The 19,812-nt window shown below is 39.3% G+C and overlaps 1 protein-coding gene across 3 annotated transcripts in view; it reads right to left on the bottom strand.

Moving 5' to 3' along the window:
• Positions 1-19,812, bottom strand: part of gulp1b (GULP PTB domain containing engulfment adaptor 1b) — a 428,880-nt gene that overhangs the window by 73,049 nt on the left and 336,019 nt on the right. For all 3 annotated transcript variants that reach the window (XM_041200977.1, XM_041200978.1, XM_041200979.1), the window contains one exon: positions 9,270-9,368. In XM_041200977.1, the coding sequence (XP_041056911.1) occupies positions 9,270-9,368 (99 nt within the window). The remainder of the gene's footprint in view (positions 1-9,269; positions 9,369-19,812) is intronic.

Raw genomic sequence — 19,812 nt, 5'->3', positions numbered from 1 at the left:
GTAGAATCATAAATAATGGAAAAGAAATCAAGTCACAAAAATTGAAGTCAGTGTAACATTTCTTAACTGGCTATGTCTTACACATTCTGAATGGAGGCAGCATTTAAAACTAGGCTCATTGGTTCTAATTAACATACCTCATTTGTTCTAATTAACATGTCTCATTTTGATCTGCATGAACCCTAATCAACCCAAACTGCTTTATCACGCTCCATAATTCTCAACCTATCTCAATCACATAAAGACTACAGGAGCAGTAACATGGGAAACCCACAACAACATTACAACTAGCAACATATTATTTATTGCAGCACATTATTCTCCCTGGGACAATGGTTTATTTATTGGATTTGTAGACAATCATCAACTACTTGGCTACAAAGGCATTGTGGAAGATTTTCCTCAATTTTGAAAATGATCTGGAATCAGAAAAACAGTTAGGATATTTTTTCTCCATCTTCTACCTGCAGCAAAGGTATTTCTTTTCCTCTGATCTCATTGAAGAAACCCTAGCCTCATTTTCTGAGACTACTTTTCCACTTTTTATGAAAAAATCCCCTTCTCTTAGCCTTTGCTCTTCAAAATCTCATATCCAGGTCTCTTGAAATGCATTCTCCCCTTCATATCTATTGGATCTCCACAACTCACAAATGTAAACACTGTATAAGATAGGATAACCAGACAGATGAGGTGGGAAGAAATTCAAGGGAAGATTTCAAATAGATTGGAAAATCCTCTGGGGTAGCTGGCTGTTTTTGGTACCTATGAGCTCAAAATATTCATGTGAAATATTTACCCGTGACGTACAAGGGGTGTAATTTTGGTACATTTTTTCCATTAATTCAATTAAATCTTCCCAGATTCCAAACACAAGCAGATAATAATGGATAGTTACCCGGTGAATCACTAGAAAACATTAGGAGTTCAAAAGAGTGGCTCACATAGTTTATATTCATCACCAGTAACCCAAGGTGTAATTGCAACCTTGAAAGGACTCAAGCATAGTTTCCCAATATGCATGGTGAAATTCATGGAGGTTACTTTAATTTTCATTTTTTTTTAAAGCAATGGTAGCTGTGATAACACACACTGCCCATCTGTGTCGACTATGTGTCAGTGAACCATGATATAAGTTAATAACTGTGATATATTAAAAGTTTTATATCATACAGGATTATAACATATTCACTTGAGAATGAATAAAACATTGCTAAAGACTAACTAAACATACGAAACAAATGTGAGGCATATTACTTTATGTATGTTTTACACGTGTGGTTGATGCTGCAATAAGTTATTCCAGAGCACTAGCGTCCTAACTCCATTTAATAGTAGACAATAGAGAAGATTTTTTAAAATATATAAATAATACATAAGAAAATTAAATCAAAGAAAAATGTAACAGAGTGTTACATGGAAAGGATTAAACACAATGGCATAGAAACAAATGACAGCAAACTTATTTCACAATTCCCATCAGAATAAAATCTAGCTTTTGAGGAGTGTTGGGGGTAGGAAACAAAGTGTGGTAACTGTACTTGTTAAAAGGGGAAGAATTCTTGCAGAATTCTTCCCTCCCTAGTGCCTTTTTTACATCTGTCTACATAAAGGTTTGGAAATTGTTACATGCTTCAAAGTGTCAAAAGTTTTAAAGGAAAAGGAAGACAGACATTTCATACCAAAGTCATTGCAGGTTTTTTTTGGTAAGAGAATTTGCAGACTCACTGAGAGCTGTATTTTTATAAACACCTGGAAATTGTCAACCTTTCCAGAAACCACAAACCAGGCCAGCTTTGCAGGTGGTGCTGGCTTCCTGTTCAATGTTCTTTTTAAACCAGCACCAGCATTAAAAAAAACACAAACTTAATTTATTCTGTATGTAATTTGCACTTAAAATTACTCAATCATTTATGCTGGTTTATCCAATTTTGGGGGGATTCAGCACAAAGTATGGGAACTATTCTATATGCTGAGAGCAATCAGCTACAAGATGGACAAATTATATCAAAAGTGTCAATATTTAGTATTTAGCTCCTAATAAGCTAAACTACTGATTCACAAATATAGTTTATTTAGTGCTTTTTTTCTCTCATTTGCATCAGCAGACAAGCTGGTTTGACAGGGATATCAAGGGCCCCAGATTTTTTTTGGCCTTGCATACATCTCCAGTACAACCGCTGGGAGGGAAATGGGACAGAAATCAAAGATTAAATTAATTCCACCCCAAGGTGTCTCTGTTCCTAGATACCCATTACATTTGTACCATTGTTTATATTGCCTCTCCTCATTCTTCGTCCCAAAATAAATCACTTCACAATTTTCTGCATTAAATTTCTTCTAGGGTGCATCTGCTCATTTCACCAGATTATGTTCTCTTGAAGTCTTTTACTATCCTCCTGTTTGCAGCATTTCAAGTTTTGTGTTATCCACAAACTTTGAAATTAAGCTCTACATTCTCAAGTTCAAGTCATTAATATACATCAAAAAGAGCACTAGTTTCAACACTGACCCTAAGGGAAAAGCACTACACATGTACCTCCAGTCTGAAAAACAACGGTTCACCACTATTCTCTGTTATCTATCACTTAGCCAATTTCTTATCCAGGAAATCCCTGCCCCTTTAATCCCATGAGCTTCAATTTTGCTATTAAATCCATTAGATGGTAATTTATCAAATGCCTTTTGAAAGTCCACACCCGTGTAAAACTCTCATCAATCATATCCATTACTTCATCAAAGAAGTCAAATCAGTTCATCAAACACAACTCACCTTAAAAAAATCCATGCTGGCTTTCAATTATGAAGTTATAATGTTGAAAGGGTGAATTAATATTTTCCTAGATTAATGTCTATAACCGATGTTAAGCTGATTGCAGTATGGTTGCTGGCTGGATACAGTTCCCCTTTATTAAATAGGGTTGTAGCATTTATAATTCCCCATTCCTCTGAGACCGCTCCCATATCTAAAGAAGATTGGAAGAAGATAATCATGTGGAATGATTCTATCCAATCTCATTCCATTCAGGTGGATTTGCTCATCGATGTGAGGCCCCTAAACCTCTCTCGGAACTGTTGCCTCACACTTTGACCATCCTCCTGGTAATTCAACCTGTGCCATTCCAATCTACAAGGAGAGATTTCCTGTGCAGGTTATTGCTGTAGACTGCTCACTTCCTTGCCCTCGCCTTTCATCCAAACATACTGTGGTGAAATGTCTTGCCAGCTGGAAGAGGTGAGCACCCCTAATGGAAAACCTTTAATTTGGGGTTTTTCCCTGCACCACTAGGAGCCTGGGGTGAAGAGTGTTCTATTCAATGGTGGCTAAAAGCATCCCCTAGGTCACTTCATAGATACCCAGGACAGGTTTCTATTTTGTGGTGTGGAGGGAAACGTTTTCTACTTTTATTTGCAGTGAAAGAGGATATAGACCCTTTTACATTATTCAAAGGGATTGTTCAACTTTTTGCATTACTTTAGCCCTATGTTCCTGACCTTTGCTTACTTGGCCCGTAAGGGGTTGAGCAGGAGGAGCTCCCCTTGGATCTGCTCCTGGGTATAACCAAAACTGCCATTCATAGATGCAGGGAGTATAGGGTCCGTGGCAAAAGTGAATTTCTTCTGTGACCTTGCGCAACCCCCTGGGTGGTCATGGAGAGTGTTCGTATGATGTCCAACAGTACACTTGAGGCCGTTAGTGACTGCTGTGTACCGCAGGATTGCCAGCAAGTATAGTTGCAGGGGTTGGGGGGAGTGTCGTGATTGCAGAGGGTAGGGATTCTGGGCCAGCAGTTCTGTGGGCCCTAAAGCAGCAAGAATGTCTCTGGTGTCCCAAACAATAACTTGGCAGTTCTCCTTAGTGGACTTCTTCATGTCCATGGAACTGGTCAAAATGTGGGCATGCAGGTTCCAACCCAAAATGGCAACTTTACAGGATCCCAATTTCCATATTAAAAAGCACATATCATTTGAAATAGGTGGGTACTTTAGATACTTTGCATTAGGCCCCTTTGAAAATGGATCCAGATGCATGACTGATGTTGATGGGACAGTAAGACCATCAACTGGCTTTTTTGACGCTATTGCCCCATTATCATCCCATTAGCAGCAGGGAAAGGCAGTGACAATTGTCCTTGTGTTCACTGGAATACAAGTCCCATAACATATCAGTAGAGTGAGTATTTCTAGCATTTTTTGTTTATGTTTGCAGCTTTTCTTTCACATTAATTTCAAATCACAAATGGATACCTGGAATAGAACCCTGGCACATTTAACGTAAAAATAACATGATTTATTGAAGCTTTATTCATATTCATTTATTTGCTCGGGTGTAACTCCTTATTAAACTAAAACTATATAAAACACATCATGCAAGACAAACAGCAGTGAATCATTTTACAGTGCTTTCCACTTGGAACAAAACATTAAAATTTATTGCTCAGTTTTGAAAAAAAAAACCCAGACATTTGACTCAATGCTGTTGGTCCACCCCTAGCTTAATAGGAAAAACAATTCCAGGGTACTTACTGTCTGGACTCCAGAAAAGGAACTTTGAAAGAAAAATTATGGCAATGGTCAGGACAATTACATTTTTGATTGCAACCTGACCTGATTAATGTGCATGCTGTTCCTATATGCAGCAGTTCTTAAAACCCAGAAAGAACAAGCAATGAAAGCAAATGAGTAGGCTCCAATCACTGCGCTCTTTAGAAAATACAAGCTGCCTCAGCCTTGCTGTGAAGGTCAAGTTGTGATTGTATGATGGATTTTTTGAAATAGTATTTTTCAGGAGCAATTTATTGCTGTTAATGCACAGAAAAATTATTATGCTTAAATGGCTTGTTTTTGTGTTTAAATCTATGTAAAATCTTAGGATTATTTAGTCTCTTTGGGCATTTGAGCTACTGTTATTGGCATATACATGGTCGAGGAAGTGTGGAGGATGGGAGCTGAGGACTGCTTACTGTTGTACTGTTCATCCACTAAACACAGAGAAAGTGAGGGGGAGGAGAGAGGAGAGAGAGAGACGGGGGAGAGAGGGAGGGAGGGAGAGAGAGAGAGAGAGAGAGACGGGCAGACGGACTGGGACTAACATTGTGTCTACCTCATGATTTAACTCCCTATTCTCCCGAGTTGTTCACAGCTGTGTTTGGGAGATTAATTTTTCAAGTCTGGAGACTCCAGAACAACGTGGATGGGTTATCAATTCTGTCACAGACAAAGGTGCTGGGAGCTGAAGGGAAGTTAAACAGGATCTCACACACCAATGAAAAATGCCAGGGGGAGAAATGATTAAGGGAGAAGTCCAACAGTGGTTTCCAAGCATTTCCAAGCGCCCTCAGAGGTGGGGTACACAATTAGAAAAAGATGCTGTGAAAGGTTCGGTGGAGTTGAAGGCTCAGGGGTCAGGAAGCAAATGGAAAAATTGAACTAACTTGGACAGAAAAGTTATTAGATATACTTACATAAAACTGCTACTGCAGGAGCCACATTATTATTTGGGTACTTTACTATGCTCACATAGACTCCAGCACAGCCTAACCTGCAAATTGAGACCTCTCTACGTCTTATATCTGTTAGCCTTCACACACACTCATCATAGCTCCACTTTCCATCATTAGAACTGGCACTGATACTCATTGATTCTACTTTCCTATTTTCTCCTGGGTTGCCCACATCAGTACCTGGGAGATTAATCAGTTGCTCTGGGTCCCTGATGGACAAACCCAGGAGGGATAGCTAACTATATTATGTACTATATAAAATTAACTCATCAGCGGTGGAGGAGGGCCCCTGGAATTCTGGTTCCCGGGGGCCGGATTTTCGTCTTCTTGTGGAGATGGGAATTAAAGCCCACAAAATGCAAACATGCTTTCTTTTGCGGAGGAAAAAAAATTCCTGTGCCTTCTCAACCCTGCACCATTCATGGGTTGGGAACGGTTTGGGTGCAAAACACACACACAACTCTTCCGAGGCCAGGTCCCCATTGTGAGTACCACAGGAAAATTGTATTTCCTCACATACGCTATTTTTATGCCCCCAAAAATCTTGGAAAGCTCGTAATCACTGGGAGAAGGAGTCTGAGACAGGCAAGAGCAAAATGCTTTGGTACTTTAAAATGTTACTATTAGATGTTGCACTGTAATGCAGATGTGTTTTTTAATGCAGTAGTTAACCATAGGACTCTGTCCTGCAAAGGTAAGTTGACCATTACATTGACCAAGATTGTACAAGTGTTGACATGCATAACAATACATTTTCCACTGATGAAAGTGCAATAATGCATTCAAACATGTAGAAAATGTGTTGGTAAATCCTCCCATCATGTTTGGTACTGTGATGTAAATGTAAGGGTAGCTCTGACTTTGAAAAAATTTCCCCTATTGAAAGTTTAAAAAAATCAAAGCCCCTGCAGCCCTCCATTGGTTGACGGGAAATGTGCTTTGAAATGGAAATATAAAACCATCTGTTCTTTCAACTTCAATGGAGCTGCAATTTATAGCTGCATCCATTATGAATGCTTGGCTGAGTTCCAAAATCTGTGGCATACTTAGCTCAGCAACTGCTCAGGGGATGATTGATAGTTTAAAGTGGTTGTAGTAGTAACATTATCTGCCTTTTATTGGTTTATGCATACATGGTTTGTTTGTTTACACAACTTAATGGCCACTTAAGAGGTTAAAGTTTAATTCATAGGAGTACTGATTTTTTGCAGCATCAGTGACAGAGGTTTTAATGAGAGCTTTATTATATGGTTTCAGCTTTAATTCTTTTACACCTGCATTTAAAATAATTCTTATTGCTACTGCATGGCTCCTGAGGACTACCCATACTGGGTGAGTGTCTATGGAGGGTGTATGGTGGGCATGAAGCAGCATGCAAGGTCGGAGGAGGCATGGAAGGGGCATGGGGGATCTGAGGGGCATGGATGGGATTGGAGTATAAAGGGGTTGAGGGGTAAGGTTTAGGGGACATATAAACAATATTGGGTCCTGGACTGCAATCACGAAAAATGGAGGCAGGCCATCTAGCTAGCCCTCCCCCATACCCACACTCCTCCCATACTCCACCGTGGTTTGCACTGTGAACCCATGAAAAGACAAAAATCCTGTTTCAAATCAGTCACGACACAGGTGTATGGTTTGGAAGTCGAGTTTCCATGCTGACACAAAAACTGAACCCTGGAAATCACATGTTAGTGCGCTGAGAATAGCTAGTGATGTATGGAGAAGAAAATTTCACTCCTATTTAGGATAGCCATAACTGGAAGGCAAAGAGAAGCACAGAGCCTAGAATTCAACTTCTCAGCCAGGGAATTCTCTTTTAGTTGGGGCCACATATTGTGGTGACAGTAGTGAGCTGAGGACACCACTGGCATTTTATGGCATGTAGTGCCACCAAGAAACAGCTGCAGGACAACTAAAGATTAATAAGCTGCAAGCTTCAGCTGGATAGCATACAAAAAATACATAACTTGTTTTGAGTTCCAAGCTGCTGGCATCAGGTAAGCTGCAATACCACCAGCACACTTATGAGGAGCAGTCAAGGAGGATTTTATATGTCAAAAAGTTAAAAACAGAATGTTAATACCAATAGGCATTGCAGAATATGGCAAGAGATGAGAGGATCTATAAAACAGGGTTAAAGAAAGAGTGACAGAGATAGCAAAGAAAAGGAAAAAAGGGAGAGCCTGTGAAAAGGAATGAATCAGTTATGGCCCTACTACAAGAAATCAGTACGGTGGGCTATGCAACTGCAAAGCTCTTTTTTGGACAATCCGGCAAAAAATTTAATTTTGCTGACCCTTGATCATGTTGTTAAGTCACAGAACAGGACATGTTGAACTTTGTGAGGAAAGCCCCTACCCCTATTTGAATAGGGGACAGGCACATAAAAAACTTTTCCAAAGTGTTATTCTTAAGCACATTTGATTGGGGAACGTAAGATCAGCATGGCAGCATCTCTTAGAGGGCTGAAGATTGCCATTAAAGAATAAGTTGCTTTGGTGGAAGCATTCTTCACTGTAGCACATGTGAGCAGCATATTCTTTGGGAGATAGGTGCTGTTGGTGATGGGTGGGTGGTGATGGAGTCAGGTTACTTTCAAAACGACACACTCAAGTAATGAAAGTTCTGAACTAAATCAACCCACAGTTGCAGAGTTGGTATCTGATGTCTGAGCCAGTCTGGTCAACAGAACCCCAGTGTTGATGATTGAGCAGCTAGCCTGGCTCACTCTCGACTCTGTGGAGGTAGAACAGTCATTGGAGGCAGGGTTTCTTCCTATTCAGATCAGGCTAATACTGCAGCCCAAAGATCTGAGAATTAGAACTGCCTTAACTGCACAAGCAGCTTCATGGTACACTGGTAAGCGCTTGCAATTTTAGCTGCTTAAACTTCAGCAGTATAAGCATTTCCAAGCTTCAACACTGTCAACCTGCACTTAAGCTACCTGAACCAAAGCAAGTGGAGCCTTTCTTCAGAAAAACTGAGGGGGGGAGTTTTAAGCACAAAAAATGGGTGGTTTAGGGTCAGATGGTGATGGGGCTGAAGGAGGTTAAATCCTTAAAAATCAGAATTCTGACCCATTCTGACGAGTGACCAACCCACCTTAAGGAACTGGCTTTCCCCCTTAAATATTATAATGATCCTGTGAGCCTCACTGTTATGCAGTTTGTCAAATCTAGTTAGGGGTAGCTGGATTTCCTGAGCCTCAGGAAACCTGGCAGCTACACCCAAGTGAAAGCTCTTGGATCTAGGAGGTGGTGCCTTTACACCTACCAGCTAGATCCAGCATGCCTACCTGGGCAGCCATTGCAAATGGAGTAACAACTCCCCATCCCCTGAACTCCCCCACAAGGCCTCCGGCATCCAATCTCTTCCCCATCACCGTCCCTGCGCCCTCTGCCCCAAGCTTCAAATCGTCCCCAGGCCTCCAGCCTTCCTCCCCCTCCTCCCCTGCACCCCAAGGCCTCCAACCACTACCTCCTCCTTCAAGGCCCAGGACAACCCCACCTCAACTACCTCACATTCCACCCCACAGGCCTCCATATGGTATAGATCAAATTAATTACAGTTTGCTCAATACATTTTTCTCCGAAATTGGGATCAGGCATAACACCCTACATCGCTATATGCTTATAATAAATATGGGTTTATTTTAGTTTTAGCTTTTCACAAACTCAGTTTCTGATTTAAATTTGTTACGTATTGTGAATGCAGTTATCTAAGTTTTGATCATTAATAACTGCCCAAAATCATAGAATTACTTACTTTTGTTTTGGAGTCTAAAATTTTGACACCATAGATGGAGATTTGCAATTCAACCTTAGGAGTCTTCTGACCCTCAGATTTCTTTATGTGCCTTGCAAACTGTAAAAAACATAAATAAAGCAGCTGTAAAAATTGTACCTCTGCCATGTTCTCCAGTTTCTGTTTTGCTCAAACAGCAATTTAGAGAATAACTTACATCAACATGAAAAAAATAAGTTTCCTTAAAGTATAACCTGGAAAATAGAAACTGTATTAAAATCATTCGGCACTTTTGAAAATCCTTAAATACACAAGTATTGAAGTTGTATTTGTGATAAGTTCAAATGGTGTCAAAACCAATGAACAACTGTGACTTTCAACATCTCACTCTGGTGAGGTTTGTCTGCATAACAAGGTTTAGAGAATCAAATTGGCTTTAGAGCAATGTGTTTAATTATGTTTTTACCTGATCCTGCCATTTTCATCATCAGTCCCTCCCGGTCATTGTTAAATTGTGTTTCAATGATTACAATAATCTTCAGTTGACTCATTAATACTATGTTCACTTTATGCACTGCCACTGAGAGCAGCTCTATTGTCAGTGAAATGAAATGAATAAGGTCTGAAGTTCACTCAAAGATGCAGTTCCATGGTAGCTTTGGAAGTAACCTAAATAGGGTTGGTATTGCTGCAGGATAACATTTTTCATACCAGAACGGCATGACTTTAAACTGATATACTCCTTCTGGTGTCACAAAAGCCGATATCTCCTTTGCTCTCTCAGATAACAGTACTTGCCAAATCCTCTGATCAAGTCAAACTTTGTGATAAATTTTGAATGTTCTACTTTCTCAATACAATCTTCCAACCATGGTATAGGATATGAAGCAGCTTTTGTAACTAAATTCGCCTTTCAATAGTCCACACACAGTCTTTGTGTTCCATCCAGTTTTGGCACCAGTACAATAGGCGAACTCCAGTTACTGCAATTAGACTGAGTGACGTCATTTTGAAGCATGAATTCAATTTCTTTCTGTACTTGTGATACCTTTGCTGGATTTAATCTATAAGGATGCTGCCTTATTGGAGATGAAACTTCAACATTCACATTATGTGTAGCTAAATTTGTCTTCCCTAGCTTATTCCAACAAAAAGCTTTGTGTGACAGCAATAGATCTTCCAAATCACTTTAACACTTGTCTAGAAGGTAACTCAATATAACATTTAAATTTTCAAGTACCCCCTCATTATTCAATTTAATTAGAGGAAAATCAATTTCAGAATCCTTCATTTCTACCTCTTTCTCCTTATCTACCACCACAAATACCTCCATTTGGTCCTCTTCTCTGTCAAAGTACTTTTTAAGTATATTTAAATGACACAACCTCTGCTTCTTTCTTCTATCTGGAGTATTTATTAAATAACTTCACTCAGATCCTCTTCAATCCTGTAAAGCCCACTATACCTTGCCTTTAACGAGATACCCAGTATTGGTAATAGATCTAGCACTTTTTCCTCAGCAGCAAGATGATAAGCTGTGGCTCTCCTAACTGCCTTCATTTTCATGACTTGTTCTGATATCTTTAAATGTTCCCTAGCAAACTTACATATTCTGTCCAATCTTCTTCTGAAGTTTGACACATAATCCAGGAGAGTAGTTTCTGAATTTCTGCCCACGAATTTCTCATGGATCAATTTCAGTAGTCCCCTTAACTCATGACCAGTGACTAATTCAAAAGGACTAAATCCAGTTGAGGTATTAGAAGCATCCCCAATAGCAAATAACAAGAATGGAATTCCCCCATCTCAATCCTGTGGATAATCCTGACTATACGCGCTCATCATAGTTTTTAAAGTTTGATGCCATCTTTCCAAAGCCCCTTGTGATTCAGGATAGTAAGCTGCTGTTGACTTAAACTGTTTTATCCCCAAACTGTTCATTACTTTCTTAAACAGCTGTGACATGAAATTTGACCCTTGACCTGATTGTATTTCTTATGGTAAACCATATCTTGCAAAACATTTAGTCAACTCTTCCACAATTGTCTTTGTTGTAATATTTCTCAAAGGTATCACTTCAGGAAACCTTGTAGACACATTCATTATTGTCAGTAAGTACTGATTTCCACTTTTAGTCTTTGGGAAGGGGCCTACACAATCAATCATGGCCCTGGTAAAAGGTTCTTCAAATGCTTGAATTGGAACTAAAGATGCTGGCTTAATCACTGTTTAGCTTCCTATCACCTGACATGTGTGACAAGTTCTACAGAATTTGATTACATTTCAATGTAAGCCAGGCCAATAAAAATGTTTTTGTATTTTTGCCTGTGCCTTTCTAATTCTTAAATGTCCTCCCATTGGAATTTCAAAAGCTATTCTCAGTGCCTTATTTCTACATCCAAATGGTACAACAATTTGATGTACTTCCCTCCAGCTTTCATCTGCTACAATTTGATGTGGCCGCCACATTTTCATTAAAACATTACCCTTAAGGTAATAACATTCTGGAATACATTCAGCCTCTATTTCTGAGTAGGCTGTCTGATATAACTGTTTTATTTGTGAATCCTTTTTTCTGTGACTCTCCCTACTGCCTTGAACTAAATACCTCCATAGAACCATAGATCACTACAGCAAAGAAAACAGGCCATTCGGCCCTTCTAGTCTGTGCCGAAATATATTACTCTGCTACCTGGAAAAACTCAGCAGGTCTGGCAGCATCGGCGGAGAAGAAAAGAGTTGACGTTTCGAGTCCTCATGACCCTTCGACAGAACTTGAGTTCATGAGGACTCGAAACGTCAACTCTTTTCTTCTCCGCCAATGCTGCCAGACCTGCTGAGTTTTTCCAGGTAATTCTGTTTTTGTTTTGGATTTCCAGCATCCGCAGTTTTTTTGTTTTTATATTACTCTGCTAGTCGCATTGACCTGCACCTAGTCCATAACCCTCCAGACCTCTCCCATCCATGTATCTATCCAATTTATTCTTAAAACTTAAGCGTGAGCCTGCATTTACCATGTCAGATGGTAGCTTGATCCACACACTCACCACTCTCTGAGTGAAGAGGTTCCCCCTAATGTTCCCCCCTAAACCTTTCCCCTTTCACCCTAAAGCCATGTCCTCTCATGTTTATCTCTCCTAATCTAAGTGGAAAGAGCCTACTCGCATTTACTCTGTCTATATTCCTCATAATTTTGTAAACTTCTATCAAATCTCCCATCACTCTTCTACGCTCCAAGGAATAAAGTCCTAACCTGTTTAATCTTTCCCTGTAACTCAACTGCTTAAGACCCGGCAACATTCTAGTAAATCTTCTCTGCACTCTCTCAATCTTACTGATATCCTTCCTGTAGTTAGGTGACCAGAACTGCACACAATACTCCAAAGTTGGCCTCACCAATGTCCCATACAACCTCACCATAACATCCCAACTCCTATACTCAATACTTTGATTAATGAAGGCCAGTATGCCAAAAGCTTTCTTTACAACCCTGTCTACCTGTGACACCATCTTCAGGGAACTATGTATCTGAACTCCCAGATCCCTTTGTTCCTCCGCACTCCTCAGTGCCCTACCATTTACTGTGTATGTCCTACTTTGGTTTGTCCTTCCAAAATGCAACACCCCACACTTTTCCGCATTAAATTCCATCTGCCATTTTCTGGCCCATTTTTCCAGTTGGTCCAGATCCCTCTGCAAGCTTTGAAAGCCTTCCTCGCTGTCCACAATGCCTCCAATCTTAGTGTCATCAGCAAACTTGCTGATCCAATTTACCACATTATCATCCAAATCATTGATATAGACAACAAACAACAATGGTCCCACCACAGATCCCTGAGGCATACCACTAGTCACAGACCTCCAGGCTGAGAAGCAATCATCCACTACCACTCTCTGTCTTCTCCACATAGCCAATTTCGAATCCAGTTTACAAACTCTCCATGGATACCAAGTGTCTGAACCTTCTGAACTAACCTCCTATGTGGGACCTTGTCAAAGGCCTTACTAAAGTCCATGTAGACAACATCCACAGCCTTTCCTTCATCTACGTTCTTGGTAACCTCCTCGAAAAACTCTACAAGGTTCGCTAAATACGACCTACCACACACAAAGCCATGCTGACTATCCTTAATCAGCCCTTGGCTGTACAAATAATTGTATATCCAATCTTTCAGAACACTTTCCAATAAATTACCTACTACTGACATCAGGCTCACTGGCCTGTAATTACCTGGTTTACTTTTGGAGCCTTTTTTAAACAACGGAACAACATGAGCTACCCTCCAATCCTCCGGCACCTCACCAGTAGCTAAGGACATTTTAATATTTCTGCCAGGGCCCCTGCAATTTCTACACTAGTCTCTCTCAAGGTCCGAGGGAATATCATGTCAGGCCCGGGGGATTTATCTACCCTTATTCACTGTAAGGCAGCAAGCACCTCCTCCTCTTTAATCTTTATATGTTCCATGGCACTACTGCTTGTTTCACTTCCTTCCTTATACACTATGCGTTTCCTGAGTAAATACTGATGGAAAAAAACTGCTTAAGATCTCCCCCATCTCGTGAGGCTCCACACATAGACGACCACTCTGATCTTCAAGGGGACCAATTGTGTCCCTTACTATCCTTTTACTTTTAATATATTTGTAGAAACCCTTCGGGTTTACCTTCACATTATCTGTCAAAGCAACCTCATGTCTCCTTTTTGCCTTCCTGATTTCCTTTAGCATTTTCTTACATTTTCTATACTCTACAAGTACCTCATTTGCTTCTTGTTGCCTGTACCTGCTATACACCTCTCTCTTCCTCTTAACCAGATCGCCAATATCCCTTGAAAACCAAGGTTGCCTATGCCTGTTAACTTTGCCTTTAATCCTGACAGGAACATGCAAACTCTGCACTCTCAAAATTTCGCCTTTCAATGCCTTCCACTTACTGAACACATCCTTGCCAGAAAACAACTCATCCCAATCCACTCTTCCTAGATCCTTTCTCATTTCCACAAAATTGGCCTTTCTCCAATTTAGAATCTCAACTTGAGGACCAGACCTATCCTTATCCATAATTAACTTAAAACTAATGACATTGTGGTCACTGGACCCAAAACGTTCGCCTACACATACTTCTGTCACCTGACCTGACTGGTTCCCTTATAGGAAATCAAGTATTTCATCCTCTCTCATTGGTACCTCAATATATTGATTTAGAAAACTTTCCTGAACACATTTGACAAACTCCAAGCCATCCAGCCCTTTTATAGTATGGGAATCCCAATCAATATGTGGAAAGTTAAAATCTCCTACTATCACAACTTTCTGTTTCTTACATTGGTCTGCTATCTCTCTACAGATTTGCTCCTCCAATTCTCTCTGACTATTGGGCGGTCTATAATACAGAACACCTTTATTATACGGTCACACCTTTCCCATTCCTCATCTCCACCCATATGGCCTCTGTAGACGAGCCCTCTGAGCTGTCCTGCTTATGCATAGCTGTGATATTTTCCCTAACTAGTAATGCCACTTGTCCCCCTTTCATCCCTCCCCCTCTATCACGTCTGAAAAAATGGAAACCCGGAACATTGAGCTGCCAGTCCTGCCCCTCCTGCAACCAAGTTTCACTAATTGCAATAATGTTGTAATCCCACGTGCCAATCCATACCATAGGCATCACCCACATCTCCGACCCAGCTACATCATTACCTAAGATAAATTGAACACCTGCAATGGGCAATTTTTCCACTACTCCAACAATCACCTCACCTGTGTTCTACTTACTCTTTAAATTTACCTTCCACAATGGAATAAGCTTAGCATCTCCATGAACCCTATTTATTATCACCTATTCCTGCAATACTTCCTCTGAACAACAAATATCACTATCCCACAACATTAGGGATTGACTAGCCCCTGTGTTTCGTAATATTTTAATATTCTCACCTATTCCACTGTACACATGGAAAGACTTCCCTTTTACATACAAAATCTTTAAACATTTCTGAAACCTGCTCTTCAGAGCTCCCTTGAGTAAATTGTGAACATATTCACACTTCTTTTCTTATCATGGATCCTTCCTGTTTTACCTGTACACAAACCACTGGTTTTTCCTATGCCTGAACCTCAGAACCCACAGTACTTATATTTCCAGAACTTTTTTGCATCCCAATAATTCCAACAGATTTTCCCTGTAATTTCCAGCACACTGCCTTTGTGTGCTCCATTTTATTACAATGAAAACACCTCAATTTTTGAGTGTCACTTCCATCCTCAGCACACTCCTTTTTACCAGGAGAAAAAACTTCCTGGGAATTGCCACCTATCCCTTCTCTTCCCTGACCACCCACCTTCCTTTAACCTTCCCACTTTCTATCCTTCTCTAATTTAAAAGGATGATGAAAAAAAGGTTTAGATCAATGAATTAACTCAAAATCATCAGTTATCTCTGCTGCTTGTCTTATTGTTTCAACCCTCTTGTTTCTCCACATGAATTCTCACTACCAAACAAATTGAATCTTTAAATTCTTCCAAAATAATTACACCTCTAAGAGTGGCATATGTCATCTCTATCTTTAATGCCCATATCCACTGGTTAAAATTACTTTGTTTTACTCTCTCAAACGCAATATAAGTTTGCCCAGGCTATTTTCTCATATTCCTAAATTTCTGCCTGTATGCCTCAGGGGCCAACTCAAAATAGCCTTTTTTGACCACATCATAATCCACTGACATATCTTCTGACTGGAGTATAAATCTCAGGTGCTCCACCTACTAGCCTAGATTGTAACAGCAATGTCCAGTTTTCTTGTGCCATTTCATCTGTTTAGCTATCCTCTCAAATGAAATAAAGAACACCTCCACATCTCTTACTTTAAACTGTATAAGAGCTTGTACAAATTTAAACATCTCCCCACTGGGTTTTAGGTTAACGGTTTTTCATCATCAGAACTTCCTCAGCATCTGATGTCTCTCTTTTAAAGTTCAGCTTTTTAAGTTGCTACTCTCTGTCCTTTCCTTCTCTCTCTCTTCCTTTGCTAACTTCTCCCTCTGGAGATCAAGTTTTCACATTTGCCAGGAGGATATAACAATTTTTATAATGTTATTGGAATTTATTGTAAAGTTGAGTAATATTGGTGTGTGTGTGTGTGTGGGGGGGTGTGTGTGTGTGAGAGAGAGAGATTTAATTGACTTAAAGACAGCTGGTCTGAAAGTTTTGATGTAAGAAGAGAAGTTAGGTTTGAAATGTTAAATATGTATACATGGGTGAAATTTTAGAATGAGGTGTAAAGGGAACATTTGCATTTTTAAACAAACCAGAGTAGCTTGAATACAAAAGAGGGGGTGAAATGTTACACCTGGCCAGAAGAAATTAAGAAACATGTGTTTATTGTTCCCAAAGATTACTGGTAAAATTAGTATTATGAAAGTTTTTTTATTATTAGAGAGGTACAATCCAAAGAAATAGTGAAACAATGGGAATTTGCATTCAAAGGGAAAATATGTATAAAGGAGAGAAAGCTGTGTGTAAGGGCAGGCATTTTAAGAACTAAGACAAGTGTGAAAAGCCTCCAGCATTTAAGCTTCAAGCTGCCGTCTACAAGGAACCGAAGCCAAGAAAAACTCAATTTGAATTTGACTGTCCAGAGTCTGTGCTTTGCCTAGGTCTTTTTAAATTTGTGTGTTTTATTGTTACCTTAATGGAAATGTAGCTGGGAGTAAGATTAATCAGGGATCTGTGAGTTATCATAGAAGTAATTTGTAGGCCTACATATGTGCTTAAAATCATTTATTTTATTAATAAATGCTTAATTTAGTTTTGTAAAAACACTCTAAGCCTCAGTGGACTTATTAGTACTGAATTCAAGGCATACATCTCAAAATAAATACAAACTGCAAAACAGTTGTGGCAGTTGTTTCAAGCTTCCCTTTCGGATTTGAGCAACTTAGCATTTACCATTTGCTGTGCCACATACATTTCCACTCCTTTTTGAAATAATTTCTCTTTTTCCCTTTATTTTTCTGCTGCCTCTAGTTCCAATTTTTTTCATCTCCATTTCTGTTTCCATTTCTTTTTCCTCCAATTCAAGTTTTTTCCAGTTCCTTTGCTTGTTCAAATTCAAGCTTCATCATTTCTAACTGAAGTCTCACTACCTCCAACTGTGACTCACTAGCGGCAGGTGTCACTTCCAACTTCAAATGCTGTGCTATCACTTCAACTATGTCTACTTTCTTTGCACCTACAGGTAACCTCAACTGCAACTTATCTGCCAACTCTGTTAACTTACACTTAGATACTTTTTGCAAACCAGAGTTATGTATTCTACTTCCAAAAAAGTTTTAGCCATGGATGCAACCATTTTTTCAGTCTCCCCACTTTAAAAATCCTTCACACCAACTCCTGAATTCAAAGTGCTTCTCGTACTCGTAACCTTAAAATTCACCAACTGCAAACCAGTCAAGGAATTTCAAATATCCCGGATGAATCCCAACTTGTTTTGATACAGCAGATGATGTGTACCAGGCAGATCAAATTCACGAGGGTAACTTGATCACGTGGTCACAATGATTTTGCAATTTGCTTATTATTTTGTGTTGTGTGCCCTGAATTCAATAGTAATAAGTCCCCCAAGATTCTAGAGATTTTTACAAAACTAAATTAAACATTTATTAACAAAAGAAAAGATTTCAAGCACATAATTTGGTCTACCAATTACTACTATAATAACTCCTAAAACCCCTAATTAATCTGGCTTCTAGTTACACCCCGGTTAAGGTGACATTAAAAGAAAAATAGTTTTAACCGATCTCAGCAAATCACCACAATACCCTGGACAGTAGAAATCAATATGGCTTTCCCCAGCTTCAATTTCTGTAGACAGCAGCTTAATGCACAAATACTGGAGGCTTTTCACACTTCTGGTAGATCTTACATGGCCTTCCTTCTGACACTTGTCTCTTCTCCTTTACACATGTTTCTCCCTTCTAATGCAAATTCCATTGTTCCCTTATGTCTTTGGAACTTTACCTTTCTCATAACATAAACATTTCATGGTGCTAATACTGTCAGTAACCTTTGGGAAAAATAAACACACTGCTTGGCTTAGCTTCTTTGGCTAGGTATAACATCCTACCATCTCTTTGAATTCAAACTGCCCTGATTTATCTAAAAATGCAAATTCTCCTCACCTCACATTCTAAAACTTCACCTATGTTTACGTATTTAGCATTTCAAACCTAGCTTCTTTCGATGAGTCAAAGCCTCCAGACCAGCTGTCTCCAATTCAATTAAATCCCTCCTACACACACAAACTATCCAAACCCAACTATTATACTACTTTTACAATAAATAATGATAATATAATGAGAATGATTATACTTTTGTTTTAAATAATTGTAGGCTATAACCGCAGATCTGCTTCTACTACACACTAAAGAGCAGAACAATGTTTTCGGATGTACGAGAGAAAGACTCGAATGGAATTTTTGGGATCAAAACTCTACCCTCCGCCAGCTGTCAAGAATTCCAATGACACAATAATTACAATATTTCATTTGAGAAGTGAATCATCATGGGGATCCTTTATCCATAATTTCTAGAACAAGGTAGAGGCTCTTTTGTTCCTCCTAAATTTCAAATGTGCCATCTTACATTCCCCAAATACAATATGAATATATATGCAGTAGGAATGAGACTGTTTCCACAGGAACAAGTTTTTTCAACAATACTGAAGATCATCATCTACCATTAAGTTGTAAGTAGTAGCCACCATGGAATTCATAAAGACTATCAATGACATATTTGTTGCTGAATCTCTTACGCCATTCAATTTTAGTGATATTTTGCACAATGAAATTGGTTCTTCTTCTTAAGTTGCTCCAGAAGAGTAACCTTAATAATGAGTGTCCTCAGAAAGAAGGGCCTCAGGAACAATTGAGTAAGTAACAGTAGAAAATTTAATTGAAATGAAATATGGTCATCAGTGTTTATCTTAAATATTTGTTTGGTTTGCAACCAATAAAAACATTATTGTCATGAAACCATAACAGGAGTAGGCCTTTTATTCCCTCAAGCCTGTTCCGTCATTCAATTAGATCATGGCTGATCTGAACATCACGTTGGCCTTTGCCCAAATCCCTAAATCACTTTAGTTAATAAATCAAGCATCAATTGCCATTTGCAGAATAGTTCCAAACCACTACCATCCTTTGTGTAGAAATGTTTCCTGCTTTCATTCCTGAAAAGTCTGACTCTAATTTATGGCCACAGTCCTAGGTTCCGCCAACTAGGGGACATAGAGTAGATAAAGAGAAGCTATCTGTGCCACTTAATATCTTGAAAACTTAAATCACCCGTTAACCTTTGAAATTCCAATACATCCCAAGTTTGTGTGATCTCCCCTCATAATTTAACCCTTGAAGTCAAGCTATCATTCTGGTAAACCTGTGTTACACTCCCTCAAAAGTCAATATATCTTTCCTTAAGTGTTATACCCAGAACTGCTCTCAGTACTTCAGCTGTTACCTAACCAGGGATTTGTGTAGCTGAAGCATGACTTCTTTCCCTTGGT

Source organism: Carcharodon carcharias, chromosome 12 (genome assembly GCF_017639515.1).
Source record: "Carcharodon carcharias isolate sCarCar2 chromosome 12, sCarCar2.pri, whole genome shotgun sequence".
NCBI lineage: Eukaryota > Metazoa > Chordata > Chondrichthyes > Lamniformes > Lamnidae > Carcharodon > Carcharodon carcharias.
Note: the sequence above shows the minus strand (reverse complement) of the source record. Positions and strands in the feature narration are given on the sequence as shown.